The sequence below is a fragment of the Urocampus carinirostris genome, chromosome 11 (genome assembly GCF_059441175.1).
Source record: "Urocampus carinirostris isolate Australia breed hairy pipefish chromosome 11, RoL_Ucar_1.0, whole genome shotgun sequence".
Taxonomy (NCBI): Eukaryota; Metazoa; Chordata; class Actinopteri; order Syngnathiformes; family Syngnathidae; genus Urocampus; species Urocampus carinirostris.
The window spans coordinates 30,390,130-30,407,945 of NC_142359.1; the positions used below are offsets into that span (position 1 = coordinate 30,390,130).

Consider the following 17,816-nt stretch of genomic DNA (forward strand, 5'->3'; position numbering starts at 1 on the left):
CCGGATCTTTTACCAACCGATGCCACTGGACCGGGCAACAGTAGCCACTCTCATTTGACTATGTTCAAAATACGATTTTTTTGTTCAAATACTGAAACAACATTTACACTACATTAGGGTTGAACAATGATTTGAGTTGTTCCAGTACCGGGGTTTTGGGGGGTGATATCAGACCGATATATATTCATACAAGCATCAATATTGAATCAGGACACCCCAAGCTGAAAATTCGATATTTATTAAAAAGATAAATTTGAACAAATATATCGTGTGTGGGTTGTGGAGAAGCTCTGAGACTTTGTAACAGAGCAATAAAGCGCTGACGTCACTGGCCAATACCTGCCTTTCTGAATCTGCTCCACCCCTCTTTTCCTACAATCAGCATCACTTATGATGGATGGCTAACAGATGGGTGTCGACTTCAATATGACACCCTCACGGACTAGTTGGAATGGGCCGCCATAACCCCCCCGACTGCAGATTTAGTGCCGTCTGCACTGAATTATTCTGATAACCTTCCTTTTGTTTTCTAATGTCACAATTAATCATCAACTGCTGCTATTGTTTGTTGGCAGGATATGCTTTCACGTGACCGTTTGCTACCGATCACCGTATGAACGAGTTTCAAAGAAAAATATGTTTATTTGCAATCGCATTTCATTGAATCAATTTCCACAGTTTATCACGCCAGCTACCTCGGGCCCTCACACCAAGTCTGGGATTTTGATCAACCGACGTCTTACTTTAAACGACAAAGATTTGAAATATTGCCATTAATCATGCAAGGGTGCCACGGTTCAGCCAGTGTCATGGTCAACTTAAAAAATACTCACTCATTAAGTCGCGCTTATTCGGAATAGACTTGGAAAGAACTTTGAAGATGTGATTGGGTACAGATGTCGCCTCTCAGTGTTTAAAGGGTCACCTCCACTCGATACAGGGAACGGCATTTATATTTCTGTCGGCGGAACTGAAAATAAGATCATTAAGCAAGAAGTGATTGAAGGACCCTGCAAAAGTTTGCAGTTTACTTTAGCAATTTATTTTTCTTTTTGGAAACTTTTCCCAGGCAGTTACGAGGAAGTCGTTGAATAGCTACGCTCTAAAGTCCATCTAGTCACTAGATTCTAGTGCATTGATTTCCCCAGAAAGAAGAAGAAATTAGTTTTGACCAAGCCAATTTTAAACCGGTTTCTAAAAAACGACTTCATAGAGACAAAGGTTGTTTTTTTTTACTTAATATGCTGTGGCAATATCAGTAATATTTTGTTCAGTAAATTGACTATTACCAAATTTGATTGAGAATATAGTTTGTTTAATGCAAAATCACCTTTAACTGTGTTTTTTTCCCTTATTTTACAATTAGCTAGGGACGTCAACACAGACATCAATCACTTCATTGTTGGTGACATAAAACTAATGAAAAAACAAGTGAAATATTCGGACATGGAAAAAATAAATACAAGCGGGAGTAATTATTTGTATTAGGTTTTCTTATTCCCATCTGCTACTTTATGACTGTTGTGCCATGTTTTTTGTGGTTAAAAGAAAGGTCAATAGTTTTTCCAGTATCTTGTTGTGTCGGATTCTAGGTGAGAGTTTTTGCCTAAACACATCTAACTCCAGAGGCGGGGTACCCTTGTCATCTCGACGTCTTTCCTCACACACTCCAACGATCGGGCGGCGTGCCAAACAAACACAGCAAGCGAAATGTGACTACCAACAGATGCGCTGCCGCCTCTTGACAAAGTGTGACAGCACGGCACTTCTGTGTGTATTTGGCGTGTCAGTAAGCGCATGATCACGCTCAAGATAATGTTTGTCAGCAGCAACGGAGCTGTCGCCGAGAAACAGACAAGTGGGCTTCGTTTCACGCCGTTGTCATGCACCGCGGATCCGCGCTCACGCCGGGACTCTGATCCGCACTGTGCGCAGCAAGGTCAAAATCCGATTAGTTAAATTGAATTGTTCCAATGATTTCTGTCTTATAGGCCCCCCATCCCTCAAATATAGGGCCACCTGCTCAGGCAGCGCGGCATGCCGGTTAACTGAGTTCGAAGCTTTGAGCGGCTCCGGGGAATGGAGCAAAGGGAGGTATCTGTTTCAGGTAATTACAGTCTGAGGGGGGTACAGTGGGGTCCTCTGTGATTACACATCAGCCCCATAATGGATTCAGCACTTTCACAACAGAGGGCCACCGCGGCGGTCCGAGGCTTCTGACGGGCGGCTAGGTGGGAGCGAGGCGGGGCAAGGCGGGGTGGGGCGGCTAGGTACATCTGCAAGATGGATTACGCGGGGTTTGGCGAGTTCAACATTGACACAGATTCATCGTAAATCATTATGCCTGGGACCTGGAGTGATTTCTGCATTAGGAGCAGAAAATAGAGTTCAGCCAGTCAATGAGGGAGGGCATATTTCACATCAATCACCTCCACACTCTCATGTTACCAAGGCTTAAATCTCACTTACACTGTTACCACTCGGGTTCAATGGCTATGATGGCAATCAGCAAGCCGCTGACTGCACTAACAATACCCTACTGACTCGGCGGAGGACATTTCTTTCCAGGGAAAGGAATTAAGCACCTATATTGGGAGTTTGGCTCACACTTTACTGAGAAAGTTTCAAAATCGATTCTGCCAACTTTTCAAGTTGACCTCTTGCTTCGGTATTCCCGAGACCCGATGTTCTTTTCTATTGCCTCTAAGTAAGCTGCAACGTCTTGTGACTATGACCCTACCAAACCTGAAAATGGGGCAACCATATTGCCGTTACGTTGTTTAGATCAGGGACGGCACCCTTTTCTGTACAGTGGACTGGTTTAATGTTTGACAGTATTCTCGCAGCCTGGCCCAATAGACATTGGTAAATAGTAGTAATAAGCCCCAGTCCACTGTGTTAATACTAGACAGCTAGAGTGATAGATGACAATGGAAAAAGCATTCGATTTTATCTCATCATGACACTATTTTTACTAACGGTACCACATTGTACTATGTTGTTTTGTTTGATGACTTACTTAATAATAATAATAATAATAATTTCCTTGTATTGTCATTCTGTGTAACAATGTACACAGAACGAAATGTCGATTGCACCTGACCCGTTGTAGCGAGCCGATGCAGCCGCAGCCAACAGAGGGCGCCGCCGACCACTTTTTAAGTCTTAGGAATGACTCGGCCGGGGCGCGAACCACCGACCTCCCAGTCTCAAAGCGGGCGCCTTACCATCTAGGCTACTGAGCTTGAAATGCAAAATTAATGGAATCAATCCAATAAGGTAAAAATCCTGCTCATGATTTTTTTTCATTTTGAACATTATTTCCGTATACTACCTAAACAATCGAACAGAAAAAAATCTAACTCAGTATAACATTTTTTTGTTCCAGTTGTTAAGTTGTTATTTTTGAGAAAAAATATAAACAAATAGGAAAACTTGAAAATCTACTTAAGAATATAGTATACCAATAGTATAGGATGTTCCAAAATATCAGCACAATTATTAACTGTCAGGACCAGAACGGAAACAGGACCCACTCGAGTAACGTTTCTCACAAGTTTTATTAGAAGAAAGGGAAAGGGTTGTGGCCACGATCCGGGGATTGCTGGACGCGGGAAGCAGGTCGTTCTGAACACGGAAGTGGATCTTCCGTAGTGAGCGATGGCGGTGTCAGGGGCGGATAACTGGTCGGTAGCCGGGACTGGGAGAGCAAGATGTTGTCGGGGTGGAGACGAGTCGTAAGCCGGGACGGAAGAGGAGACGTGGTCGAGATCAAAACAGGTCGTAGTGGGAAACAAACAGATGCAAAAAACGGGGTCAGGATCGAAAAGATAGATAGATAGATAGATAGATAGATAGATAGATAGATAGATAGATAGATAGATAGATAGATAGATAGATAGATAGATAGATAGATAGATAGATAGATAGATAGATAGATAGATAGATAGATAGATAGATAGATAGATAGATAGATAGATAGATAGATAGATAGATAGATAGATAGATACTTTATTCATGCCCGAAGGGAAATTCACATTTCCAGCAGCATCCCTGAGCTGAGAACAATACAATAATAAAACAAAAAGAATACAATATACAAATACCCAGTGAGATGTGCAAATGCCCACTGTAGCGTGTTATATAGAATAACTAAATAGTGCTACACAGAATACATATTGCAATAAGATTCGGTAATATGCAATGTAGGTGGTGTGGTTTACTGTGGGCTTTTACTCTGCCGGGTAGAGTTAAAGAGCCTCATGGCATGAGGAAGAAAAGAAGAAAATGTGTTTGCCAAGTAAAAACAGAGATCCGCAGACGGTCCGACAAAAGGGGACTGACAGGACAGAGTTTAAATACTGACAAGGAGCCAATCTGCCAACAAGGTGCAGTTGGCGCAACACGGCCGGGGCCAATTGCTAAGACAAACTTTAGAGGGTCAATTTAGGTGACGTGATAGTTTGAGAAAAAAAAATGAATGGGGAAAAAAACGATCATGCAAGCATATCATCGTCTGGATTTTTTAATAGAAAAAAAAAACTTTCCTCCAAAAAGTTTGAGATCCACTGCTCAATAATACATTAAAAACAAACAACAAACACTTGTTACAGGCTCAACATTTATCAAACAAATAAAAATTACAGTACAAAGGCATTATTTCATTTAATTTACAAATAACTACTATGCTGTAAAATAATGATTTCAAACACCAAGTAGGGAAGAAGCAGAAAGACTATTTAGCCATTAAGAATGCAAAACACAACATACCTCCCAACCTCAGCCAATTGCTCCCCTTTTTAATGATTGAAATTCCCTTTATTTAGCGATACTAAAACTCACAAACACAACAAGGCAGCTATTAACTCTCAGCGAAACAGACTACGTAGAATAAAAACAGAGACAATTGTGTCAAAAACATGTATCTTATTTACCAAATTAAGAACACAAACACTTTGTTTATCATCTTTATTAGTTGTTCTCCACTTAAATGTAGTATGCAGTAGACTACACAATAAATTTAGTATTGCATATTATATGCAGCAATATATATTGGCCGAGAGAGGGATGGGTGCTACCAGGCTGTACTTGCTCAAGACACGCCACAGGAAATGGTGCCCCGACAGCTCTAGTGATTAAAGGATCCAACCAACCAACCAACCAACCAACCAACCAACCAACCAACCAACCAACCAACCAACCAACCAACCAACCAACCAACCAACCAACCAACCAACCAACCAACCAACCAACCAACCAACCAACCAACTCACCAAGACAGTGAAGAAGTAATACTGTGAAACGTGAACCGCCTTATAACGAAGTTTTACTGTAAACATGAAATCGACACGCCTCTTCCGACGAAGTGGTTCTCAAATAATGTTAACTTCCGTAAAAAAAACCCAAATAATTTGATGATGTTTATTGGGGGGCATAGTTCTTTAGTTTATTCAGTGGAAGCAACACAGGAAAGAAGCGCTGAAAGAATCCGGATATGATGAAAGTTCTCGCCTCTCCTCCAAAGGAAAAAAAAACGTTATTTTGGCACCTCAGACACATCCCCTCATTTTTTGGAGCCGGTAGCTACAAGAAAGTTCGGGGAAGTTTGCCGTCGTTAGCTGTTGTTATTTGTGCAAAAAAGAAGGATGGGACTCGCATTTCAAGCGAGCGAGGTGACATGTTGTGAAAGGTAAGTGGCGTAGTCTTCCTAAACAATATTTGCCGCTATCGCCTAGTTTGGCAGACCAAAGTGGCCACTCTGAGATTTTTTTTTTGCCCAGCGATGGAGGCAAACTTACTAACAAACTGTGTTATCTCCAGGTAACTTTTCCATTCCAGCCGCCCCGAAAAAGTAAGATGGAAGCATTGAAGGAATCGGAGGAAATCGGCAGTCCTCCGCGTAAAACGGAGCAAAATTCGGGGAGCGAACCCAAATTCCCTTTGTTGACCACCGTTCACGGTAAAGAAGTAAAACTTGTCAATTTGGATCAAGATGGATACACTTACTACCAGTCTTGCGTGCGATACTGAAACATAGTAACAGTTACAGGTTACTTCATTTAAAATGTAACTCAGTTAGCCCTCCAGATTGCTGATACCAAAATGTAGTGTGTTACTCCAAATGTAACTATGTAGTTACAAATCACTGTATATATTTGCATTGAAGCCAATCCTCTAAAACTGATGTACATCTCCACATTGTAAAACAAATAGTATAGGAAAAGAACCTGTGGAAGCATCGGAGCCTTTATATTTCTTGCAGTCTTCAGAGTTTGTAAACGAACACTGCCCTTTTGTCTCTAGGCTCCAAACTCTGAGATCTCATTTTCCATTTATTTAATAATAAAAAAACAAAGTTAGGAACATCCATCCATCCATTATCTGCACTGCTTATCCTCAGTAGGGTGGCGGGGGTTCTGGAGCCCATCCCAGCTATCTTCGGGCAGTGGGCAGGGGACACCCTGAACTGGTTGCCAGCCAATCGCAGGGCACACAGGGACAGACAACTCGCCCGCTAATTCACACCTAGCGACAATTTGGACCGGCCAATAAACCTGACATGCATGTTTTTGGAATGTGGGTGGAAACCGGAGTGCCCGGAGAAAACCCACACAAGCACGGGGAGAACATGCAAACTCCACACAGGAGGTTCGATCTCATGACCTCAGAACAGTGCCGCAAACGCTCTAACCACTGCCCCGCCGTGCTGCCCAAGTTAGGAACATGTTTACCGTTAATTGGTCTGTTGTTCATGTATAAGCCACGCCTCCGTTACCACGAGCACACAACCAAATACGTACATATAAGCTGACCTTATGATTTGAGTATTTTATTATATTTTTGTAAATTTGTCTTGGATGTGAGTATATACTGTTGGGGTGACGATCTCCATCACAAGAAATTCAGGGCTCTCATACCCTGTGCTTGATACGGTGCCATTATAACTCGGTGCCATTATAACCCATTGTAATTCAGTTAGACTTTGTATGCAGCGATAAACACACCCACCGTTTAAGTGATGTTACTTAGATTGAGAATGACATTGTATTACGTTATGTGCATTTAATGGATAGCGAAATGACGCAGTAATGCACTAAGTATTAATGACAGTGGAGTTTTAAAATTTAATAAAAACTTTTCCCCTCTTGTTTCCCATCAGATCTCTGTAACATTTTTGCATAGGTGGACCAAAACACATGGAAGCTAGAATGGAGGCACGTTTTCTAAGAAAAAATATGTTTGCTATTATGAAAACCTAGGTACAAAAGTTTTTGAATGCATCATACTGCCGAACTGCCCCCAAAAATTGATGGTCAATGGCACATCTTTGCAGAGTGATACGAGTACTTAAATCTGGAGTGGTCATTGATATCAATACCAAAATCAATACTACAAACAAAACCCTTCTCCCCATTATGCTTGGAACATCTAAAGAGATATCCTTTACGTTGCAATTATTTATTGGCTATATACTATTGACCCAGTTGAAGGGAGATGCTACTGGTCACACCTACTATCGCCTGAACTGATACCTTTAAAATGGTATAAGCACTCGCCCATCCCTATTCATTCAAAACACAAAATATTGGGTCGTTTGGTTAAAACCAGAAAAAAACGTAGTTATTGTTAAATTTATGGTTTGACAAACACTCAAAAAAGGAGAAAGGAGACTAATTTATTTTTATGTTGAGGGGAGAACAAGAGAGGACCGTACAAAATCCTCAAGTTGTACAATACCCAGCCTATTCTAAAGGTCCCCTCATAGCCTTTTTAAGAATCTCCAGGTTACATAAAATTGATAAAACCTAAAGCTGGTGGATATCAAAGAACAGCATGTTTTATGGCATGTGTTCAATGATAATCAAACTAGAACTACCATGGCCTTATAAGCATTCTTCATTACAAACAAAAAAGAAACACATGTAACACAGATTTCAACAAATCTATAATAAAAAAATGATCATCTTGTCACTTATATTGAAGAAAATGAACCCCACACCCTTAAAAAAAATATTAATTTTAAAATAGACCTTCCTATCAAAAAATAATCTGGTGAGGGATACTTAACTTGTTTCATAGGGATTCATCATGAAAAAAAATAGAAACACTGAAATTTTTTTTCCACGTTACTTCTAAATTATAAATATGATCACCTGTGATGTGATTGTGTGTACTGTACCAATAATATCATTAGCCAAGGAATCTATGTTGCTTGTCTGGTCTAGGATGAGGTTTAATAGGCTTAATTTCACGTTTACGTGATCATTTTTCATCAGTGCTCTTTTTTTGCTTTGTTCCTCCCCCCTCATTCAGTTAAAACAGTCAAAATTACTGTCTGACTCAATCCATTAGGCGCTTTCCCTCATTTTGTTTGTTGTGTTGCTCAGTGTGTATTTGTGTCTTTTTTCCCTCTCCATCCCGGAAAAGTCAACAAAAAAGCCTTTGTGCCTGTGAACTGAAAAGCACAGCCCAATTATAGTTTTTAATTAAGTTTCTGGTTAGATTATCTAATGTAAAATAATCCCCCCTCCCCACTCCAAACCCGTTTTTTTTTCTGTTCATTTTTCTTCAAACAAGCAATGAAGCGTTAACCAGCCTATTTATACCGGGCATCATTATGGTACTGTCAAAAAATAGCAAAGTAGGACAAAGTAAGCAATCAGTCAGGCTGCCGGATTGCGAATGGATTTTCGCTGGCCCCTTCAAAGGCGCCCGCGCTCAAGACTAGATTTTCCCTCCCAGGGGAACGGGGATGTAGCGGGAGTAGGCCAATTGGTTTCTAACCGCGATCACTAAATACTGCGATGCATCACCAAGTAGCGCTGTAGTGCGCACGGTGATGCTGCCACCATACATCATCTGCTTACTGCGCCGCATCTATCCGGCCTGCCCCAATCGTCCCCTTTCCTCGATCCATCACTGGAATATCACTCTCTTCAGCTTTGCCGAACATGCTTGTGAGCATCGTTCTAGTGACAACAGCAAACATGGCTCAAAACAACCCAAGAATTTTTTTTTTTGTGGCCTTTCCTCCTCCTCATAACTGACGCATATGTGCTTTTTTCCACCTGAGCATGAATGCTGCTTTCATGGATGGTAGAACATTACTAGGAGCCCAAGTACTGTAAACATAACTATTTGTTCTGAGGTGGGATTGCATTGTCAAAATGCCTTACGGTGCGCAGATACAAACCTATAACAGGGTTCCCACAGGTGTTTAGAATTCTTGATTTTGAATGTTGTGTTTTCAAGGTTTGTTCTGTTTCTTGGCAGTTTGAAGACCAGACATTGCATGAAGTAAAATAGAACAAGTTAAAAAATTATGCTCTCTAACAGGTTCACTTATCCATTGGAAATTAATAGAATTCAAGCATGAATAAATCCATAGCTTTACGGTTTGGTGTCGTCAGGTGCTGTCGGTGAGAGGAAGAACAGGAAAAGTTTGATACCATATCAATTAAATAGAGATGGAAGCAAACACCAATGAAATGAGGCACAGAAACTCATATTTTTATTTTCTATACCCCATTCAGTGAATTATAACTGCTGGGGTAATATTTGGCTTAGGGTTTGTCAGGTTTTCTGGTTGTATTTCAGACCGGCAGCGCTTAGTGACCTCAAACAACAAGGCAATTGATTGATCAATGATTCACAACGGATTTCTTCTTTTATTGGTACCGGAGAAATTGGGCAAAAAAAACTTATACATTTCTTAAAAAGTGCTTGAATTTGCCATTAAAGAGGTGTATAAACCCTTCTATCATTAATCAGCTCTTAGCCTCTTGTACCCCAGATAAAAACATTTAAATAACAAAATAGTATATAGTGAGTACTGCAAGTATGTAGTATACATATTTAGGGATAAATTAATATACATTCAAAGGAAAAATGACATTTTATTCACTTTTGCTGTGGTTTGACTTGAGCTGGTACGGTGGAGTTAATAGGTGGATGTTGATGATAGATCAAAATTCAAACAGATTTTAAAACTTCTGCTTGCGGGTATAGTCATGCCCTTGAAATGTTTCTTTGCTTTTTATCGCCTCCTTATATTTAAAGATACTTCCGAACGTCAACTGTTTAAAGCCATGCAACTTGGCGAGGGAAGTCATTCGTGTGCCCGCTTTTGTAATCCATGATAATCGTAAGATTTGTTTCCATGGTTGTCATGTTTTGCTTCCTACTTTAGCATCACTAAAAGGCTTGGTCTAAGAGCAGATAAATACATTTTATAAATCTCAGTATTGTAAGGAAGGCTTTAAAATCCACATGAGATTCTAATCTGAATTTAATTTATCGTGGGAGGGAGTTCAGAAAATAGTAAGTTGGCATTTTCCAATGCTGTGACGCAAACAAATAACCGACCAACAATTTTCCAATCAATAGGAAACGGTATCTGGTCAGACCGTTCTGTCACAAGCCAGACAGGACCCAGTAGCGTTCGTTTACTCAGTTTTATTGATAAAGAGTGAGAGAGCAGTGCTTGCCTCCACTTCTGTGTCGAGCGAGGATAATCGTAGGCAGCAGGGATACTGGTCACTAGCCGTGACGGGAGAGCAAGGGCAACAGATATTATGCAGGAAACAGGGCAAAACAGGTCGATGCTCGGGATGGCAGAACAGGGCAGAAACGGGTCCAGAAACAAGTCGGCAACAGGTATCAGGCAGAAGAAAACAGGGCAGGAAAATGTCGGAAGGTATGAGCTTGCCTAGCTGGTAGCATAGATACGCAAACGGTCTGACGCCGGTAACAGGGAGCCGGGGGCTTTAAAAAGTGGCAAGGAGCCAATCAGCGACCAGGGCTGTTAAGTCAAGTCAAGTCATTTTTATTTGTATAGCCCTTAATCACAATTAGTCTCTAAGGGCTTCACAAGTTATTACATATAAGAAGATTAGGTTACTCGTATGCTATAGAGTAGAAGTGAGTTTTAAGCCTAGATTTAAACATTTCCACCGAGGTTGCAGATCGGATCTCAGGGGGAAGAGCATTCCACAACACCGGTGCCCGGATGGAGAACGCTCTCGAACCAGCGGAACACTTCTTGGCTCTTGGGATCACCAGGAGACCGGCGCTCTCGGAACGAAGGCTTCGGGCCGGGACATAGGGGGAGATCAGATCTGAAAGATATGAGGGGGAAAGTCCATGTATGATTTTGTATAGTAGTAGGAGAACCTTAAAATCGCATCTTAGGCTAACAGGGAGCCAATGCAGGTTAGCCAAAATTGGGGTGATGTGATTGTACTTTTTTGTCCTTGTTAAAAGCCTCGCTGCAGCATTTTGTACCAGCTGAAGACTCTTGGGTCTGGTCATCGGAAGACCGGAAAGTATTGCATTACAGTAGTCGAGACGGGAGGTAACAAACGCATGAATTATGATTTCCGCATTCGACTGAGAAAGTATGGGACGAATTTTAGCAATGTTACGGAGATGGAAGAAAGCGGTTCTAGTAATTTTCTTCACATGTGTTTGAAAGGACAGATCAGGGTCGAAAATGACACCTAAATTTTTAAGTGAGTCACTCTGTGTGATGTGGCAATTGTCCAATTTCACTGCGGTTTTAGAGAATAAGTCACGGGACTTAGAAGGACCAATAACTAACATTTCAGTCTTTTCAGGGTTAAGACGCAGGAAATTGAGTGACATCCACTCTTTTATCTCAGTGAGGCAGGCCTCCAAAGTTCCACAGTTTAGTGTGGCAGATTCCTCCATCGGGAGATAGAGTTGAGTGTCATCTGCGTAGCAATGGAAACTGATATTATACTTGCGAATAATATCACCTAGTGGAAGCATATAAATGCTGAAGAGAAGGGGGCCAAGCACTGAACCCTGCGGAACACCACAAGTAACACTAAATGGCTCAGATGTCAATTCGCCATATTTAACGCAGTGTGTCCTATCTGAGAGGTAGGATTTGAACCATAATAGGACGCTTCCTGAGAGACCAATCCATTTTTCCAACCGTTCTAGCAAGATAATATGGTCCACTGTGTCAAATGCAGCACTAAGGTCCAGCAGCAGCAAAAGTGATGATGCGCCCGAGTCCATTGCCCGTAGGAGATCATTGGTTACCTTAATCAGAGCTGTCTCAGTAGAGTGGTTAGCCCTGAATCCTGATTGCATTGATTCAAAGAGATTGTTCTCAGACATGAAATCATTCAGCTGCTGTGCCACTACTTTTTCAAGTATTTTAGAAAGAAACGGTAGGTTTGACACAGGTCTATAATTACATAAGTTTTCTGGATCTAGGTTGGGTCGTTTCAGTGTGGGTTTAATGACAGCGGACTTAAAAGCAGCTGGAACTACACTTGAGGCGAGTGATATGTTTAAAATATTTAGAACTGAAGGTGCAAGAACGCCAAAGAGACCTTTAATAAGTGAACCTGGAAGTGGGTCGAACTGGCAAGTCGTCGGTTTGGCCGTATTCACCATCTGTTTAAGATTTTCGAGTGACAGTTCACTAAAACGGGACAAAATACCTAGACAGCCACCATGTCGTGCATCTAGAGATTTGAGTGCTTTAGTATGTGTTGAATTTATACTGTCTTTAGCAATTTCTTCCTGTATGCTTTGGATCTTCTTAGTAAAGAAGACCATTATGTCGTGGGCAGAATGGGTTGAACTATCTGGGATAGTCTGTTGCCTTGTTAGTGATGCTACAGTGTCGAAAAGGACCTTGGGATTGTTCTTTTGTGACGCAATCACTTTCGAAAGGTAGGCTTATTTTGCAGAGGCCTGGGCCGCTTTATACTTCAACAAGCTATCACACCAGATTTGATGGAAAACTTCAAGCTTGGTAGTGCGCCATTTTCTTTCAGATTTCCTGCATTCTCGTTTAAGGGATCTAGTTTCATCATTAAACCAAGGTGTGCGTCTTTTAGGTCGTGCTTTATGCCGCATGGGCGCAACTGAATCCAGAGCATTGGCCAGGGTAGCGTTAAATTCATTTAGGAGTGGTTCTGGAGCCTATGTAGGAAGGAAAGGACGCAACTGCTCCTGGAAGAATATCGGAAAGCTCAGAAACTGTGCCCGTGCTTATATTGCGTCCGGTAAATCCTTCAGTTTTTTTGGTACTACATTTAACTAGCACCTCAAATGTCACTAAATAATGATCCGAGATAACTGTAGTACACGATAGCACCGCCATGTTTGAGGTTGAAACTCCTCGAGTCAGAACCAAGTCGAGCGTGTTTCCATCTTTATGGGTTGGCAAATCAACCAGTTGATTAAAACCAAAAGCATCAATTATAGACTGAAACGCAACAGTGAGTGAACTGAGTGGGGAGTTTATATGAATGTTAAAGTCCCCCATAATTATAATTTTGTCTGCGTAGGTTACTAGTTCAGACAAAAGTTCAGCAAATTCGTCTAAGAAAGTTGTGTATGGTCCTGGTGCGCGATAGATAGTTATCACATAGATTGACAATGGAGAGGACCTCATAACAAGAGCCTCGAACGACTTGTGATTATTAGAGGTACGAGGAGTAAATTTGAGCGTTTTTTCAGAAATGAGCGCGACACCGCCACCCTTTTTCAACGTGCGTGCTATATGGCTGCTCTCGTAATCTGGGGGAGAAGCATAATTTAGAGCTAAATACTCATCCGGGCGTAACCACGTTTCACAGAGACCAATACAGTTAAGTTTATAATCGCGAAAAATATTATCTACAAGTAAAGCTTTAGGAGCGAGCGATCTAACATTCAAAAGACCAAATTTTAGCTTTGAATCATTTGACTTAGCTGTAGCCTTTGTAGAGATCGTCACGAGATGCCGGTTGTGTGCGTTGGGCTTCGGGTGTCGGTTGACTCGCAGAATCGACGAAGAAATGATGGTTGGATTAGACAGATCTTTATGTCGTTGCTCCATCAACTTCACACGCTTCCCTGCACGACATCCTCGCTTCTGTTTTCTATCTTTTCGCCGTCTTCGTCTCCGATTTTTCTTCTTTTTGGCGCCAACGGGGCAGCCGCAGGTGCCCCGAATCAGTAATCATGACAATGTTGGCATTTTCCAATGCTGTGACGCAAACAAATAACCGAGCAAAAATTTTCCAATCAATAGGAAACGGTATCTTCAAGACTTAACTCTACTTAAGCACAAACACCGCCAAGTTTGAATTGTTTGGTCCTGCAAATTATTTTTTTGTTGATATGGTATGGTGGAGGAAATGCCATAAAGAAGGGCCAAAAAAATCTTTTATTCCACACCAAAGTGAAAAACTTGTAAGGCGGGGTCGCTGTTTTCTGTGGATCTACTGTACTGTAAATGAGATCAGAGCTCTGTGTATTGTGCAACCACGGCCAATCACATGGTGTCATCTGACCTTGTTTGAAACATTTACGGATCATTTGAACAACAGCTGAGATAGTAGTCATAATAGTCTGATAACAGTCTGTAGTTTTCTGTGTGTTTGTTTTTTCTTGCAGAATGTTTTTCCCTCACACTCAATGTTTTTGCCTGTAGATGTCCATGGCGCAGATGATTTGAGTTCGTCCACCAGCCACATTACCCAGGAGGACCACTGCGAGCCAATAAGAAGTACGTTGGAACCAATGGGAATAGAAAATGTAATATAACCTGGGATTTTGTTTTTTACGAATTGAAGAAGAGGTGATATCCTTCAAACTAAGGGGCCGGTCACACAGACATTTGCGGCTGAATCACGGCTAAAATTTTGCGTTTTTTTTTTGCCCGTGGTTGCCCGGGATGGAAAATGCGCAAATTTGGCCAACCCGCCGTTCATCTGTGGTATGGCCGGAAAAAAGACGCCGGCGACTGTTCCGCTTCCTCATCGCGTCATTGCTGCGTCATTTTCTCGTGTGGACCACGGGTATAAAAGCTCCTGAGCCAGTGTTGTGCCCAAATCCGACACCTACGCAACACATCCACCCCCCCACCCCCTCGCGTGAACGCGCATTCTGCTGCGATCGCTTCTGTTGGAAGCGTGCATTGACGTTGGTGACTTTTTCATCCGCGTTGACAAACGCATTTTGTACAATACGATCACACTTTATTGTTTAAATAAACGCGTTATATAGACAAGGATCTCCCAATTGTTATAATTAGCTCGCATTATAGTTTTAATAAGCGTTTTATATAGAATACGATCGCTTTCGTTGGAAGCGCAGCAGAATGCGCGCTCACGCAAGGGGGGAGAATTTAGATTTAAGTTGTATTTCATTCCCAATAAATGCAAGACGAAGTGGTTTTAGTTTTAGGTTCGCCAATGCTTTCCCTAAAAGTGAGATGAAACGAAGTAAATGTGTTTATAGTAGCGAAGGTATGCAAATCTCAGCACCGGGCTGTAAAAATAATAATCGCACAAGACACAGTTCCTTGAATATCAAGATTTCAAGCAATAGCATCATCTTTAGTTTATTATTTTGTAAAGAAATGTCAAGAATTAAAATTGGATTAAGACTAGGTCACTACGCTGACGGGGGGGAGGGGGGGGAGTTTAAGTGTTTTTGGTCTATCTTCTTTAATCACTATCTATTATCGATCATTTCATTAAACATTACAAAGCTTCGGAGCCGGGATTCTTACTCTCGGCCAAAAGGCCAAGTTAAGGTCCTGGCTTTGAAGCCTTGTTGCGACCATTGCGAATGCACCGAAAGATTTATTCGAAATGAAGAGAAACTACGCTGACGGGGATCCATGTTCACCCCCTTGACGTCACGAGCACAACTGATGCTCGGCATTCGCGCTGTTTATACGCGGAGAAAGGCGTTTGACTGTCACACGCGTAACACGCTAATTTCACGTAATAACGCCGCGATACAGGCGCAAAACATGCTATTACCATGCTCCACCCACGATTACCCGCTGAAATTTCCCGTCCTACCCATGTGTAAGCACGCCCTGGCCGCGGCCAGAGCACGTCGTTTGCGCGTCATTTCCGCGTCATTTCCTCGTGTTGACCGCGTGTGCGGCACGCGGTTTAACACGTGCTCAAACTTTTGAGCAGCTCAAAAGTTTTGAACGCGGCCAACCACGTGAAAATTTCCGACCGCGAGTAAAGCACTGCTCTATCTCGTCTATATGGCGGTCTCTAAACGTCCATCAGCGCTCAACAGCATCTGCTTCACGGCCAGGAATTTCTGGCTGTGGTTCAACCTCAGTACACTCGTGAAAGGCTGTGTGCCCGCGCTCTGAAAGTTTGAGCAGTGCCAAATTATTTCACGCTGCCACCTGCGCACGAATTTTCGACTGCGTGTCAAGCACCGCTGTATCTCGTCCGAATGGCGATCTTAGTGCGTCCAATGGCGTCCGCCTCAAAGGCAGAAATTTCTGGCCGTGATTCAGCCGCAAATGTCTGTGTGACCGGCCCCTAAGGTTGAGCAAGTGTCAATACCAAGTATCGGTAGCAATATTGGCCTGATATTTACAATGCTGGCCACCTTTTTGTGGTTGTAATACAGTACATTTGATGAAAGATGAATAATTAGGGATCTATAGTACTTTAAAATTATGTTAGGAATTTAATGAACAAATTGTACCAATATTTGGTACCAGTTTTGGTCAGTACTCAACATCTTTGAATTTTACATTAACATTTATTAAATACTCAACAAACCCTGTGAGTAATAGGAATAAAATCAAAATACACTATTTATGCTAGAAAATTATTAGTTTTAACTGTTACTTTTTGGTTTAAGTGAAAGATTAGTGATGTTAGTTGTCTTCAAATTCTAATGTATTTACTGTAAATGGTTTTAGAGCGATATTGACGTTTTATTTGAATTTCTAACATATATTCTTTCTTTGTTTTGCATTACTACGTCAATTTTAAAGCTTTTAATATGGGTCATCAGCCTGCTCTTAAAACTAGTAATCGGCACCAATCCTAAAAAAAAACCATATAAGTCGATCCCTAATTTATAGTGAATGTTATACTTAATTTGGTTTTATTTGCTGTTTCTGTCCCTGCCAGTTGAGCAATATCTCCACTAACAGCAAAAAAAGCTGTCAAAAGTGGATGTTTTGACAGTTCGACTGAAGTTTGCTAGCCAACTGAAATACGAGTTCCATTTTTTCCAATTGTAATAATACCAAGATGGCACCTCGGGGCCCCCTTTTTGGCAAGCCAGGGTCACACATGTTTGCTGTCTCATTCTGTCTCAACTTTTCACTTCACTTTTCCATTGTCTTTCTCCTTCCTATCCAGGGGGGACATCCTGCTTGGGGTGTATTGCATCACACCAGCAGTTTTATTTTGTTGTTCGAAGCAAATAATTGCTAAGACGGTATGATAGTGTTGTGCAGGGTTCGTACGGGTGCTTGAAATCTTTGAAAATCCTTACATTTTAACATTTTATTTTCAAGGATTGAAAAGTGCTTAATCTCCTGGTGAAGTGTTTGTAAATGTTTGAAATTGCGTGCTTAAAAATAACGCTGACACTGCTCTATTGTGGCTTAGCTTTCCCAATACGTTTTTTCTTTCCTTCTGATTAACGACAGCTGGTATTAGTTGGTATGGCATTGTCATATGCAGCTTCATCGCCCCTTACAGGTCGTCCCAAAGAGAACATGTGCATGCTACACCTAAAAAGAGCAAGGATTTATGTATCAACTATGGACAGTTTGTGATGGGCCATGCAAAAAACTACAGTAGCGTTTTCCGATGGTAAATTGGAATGGGAAGAACTTCCTGTGACTTAAAATGTGAGGCCATTTTTACCCAACACCTGTATTGGGAAAGATTTGTTTCAACAAATACATCTTCGATTTACTCAAGATCTTAAAATCAGATCTTAATAAACGCACACCACGATTAAAAATCGCATATGTAAATTGTTGATGTATTTCTGTCAAAATT

At 41.4% G+C, this 17,816-nt stretch overlaps 1 protein-coding gene across 1 annotated transcript in view; it reads left to right on the top strand.

Annotated features, from left to right (window-relative positions):
- The first annotated feature begins 5,371 nt into the window (after positions 1-5,371).
- Positions 5,372-17,816, top strand: part of mdfic (MyoD family inhibitor domain containing) — a 52,662-nt gene continuing 40,217 nt past the window's right edge. Inside the window, exons 1-3 of the mRNA XM_088348439.1 lie at positions 5,372-5,689; positions 5,821-5,959; positions 14,462-14,536. Coding sequence (XP_088204565.1) covers positions 5,857-5,959; positions 14,462-14,536 — 178 coding nt within the window. The 5' untranslated portion in view covers positions 5,372-5,689; positions 5,821-5,856. The remainder of the gene's footprint in view (positions 5,690-5,820; positions 5,960-14,461; positions 14,537-17,816) is intronic.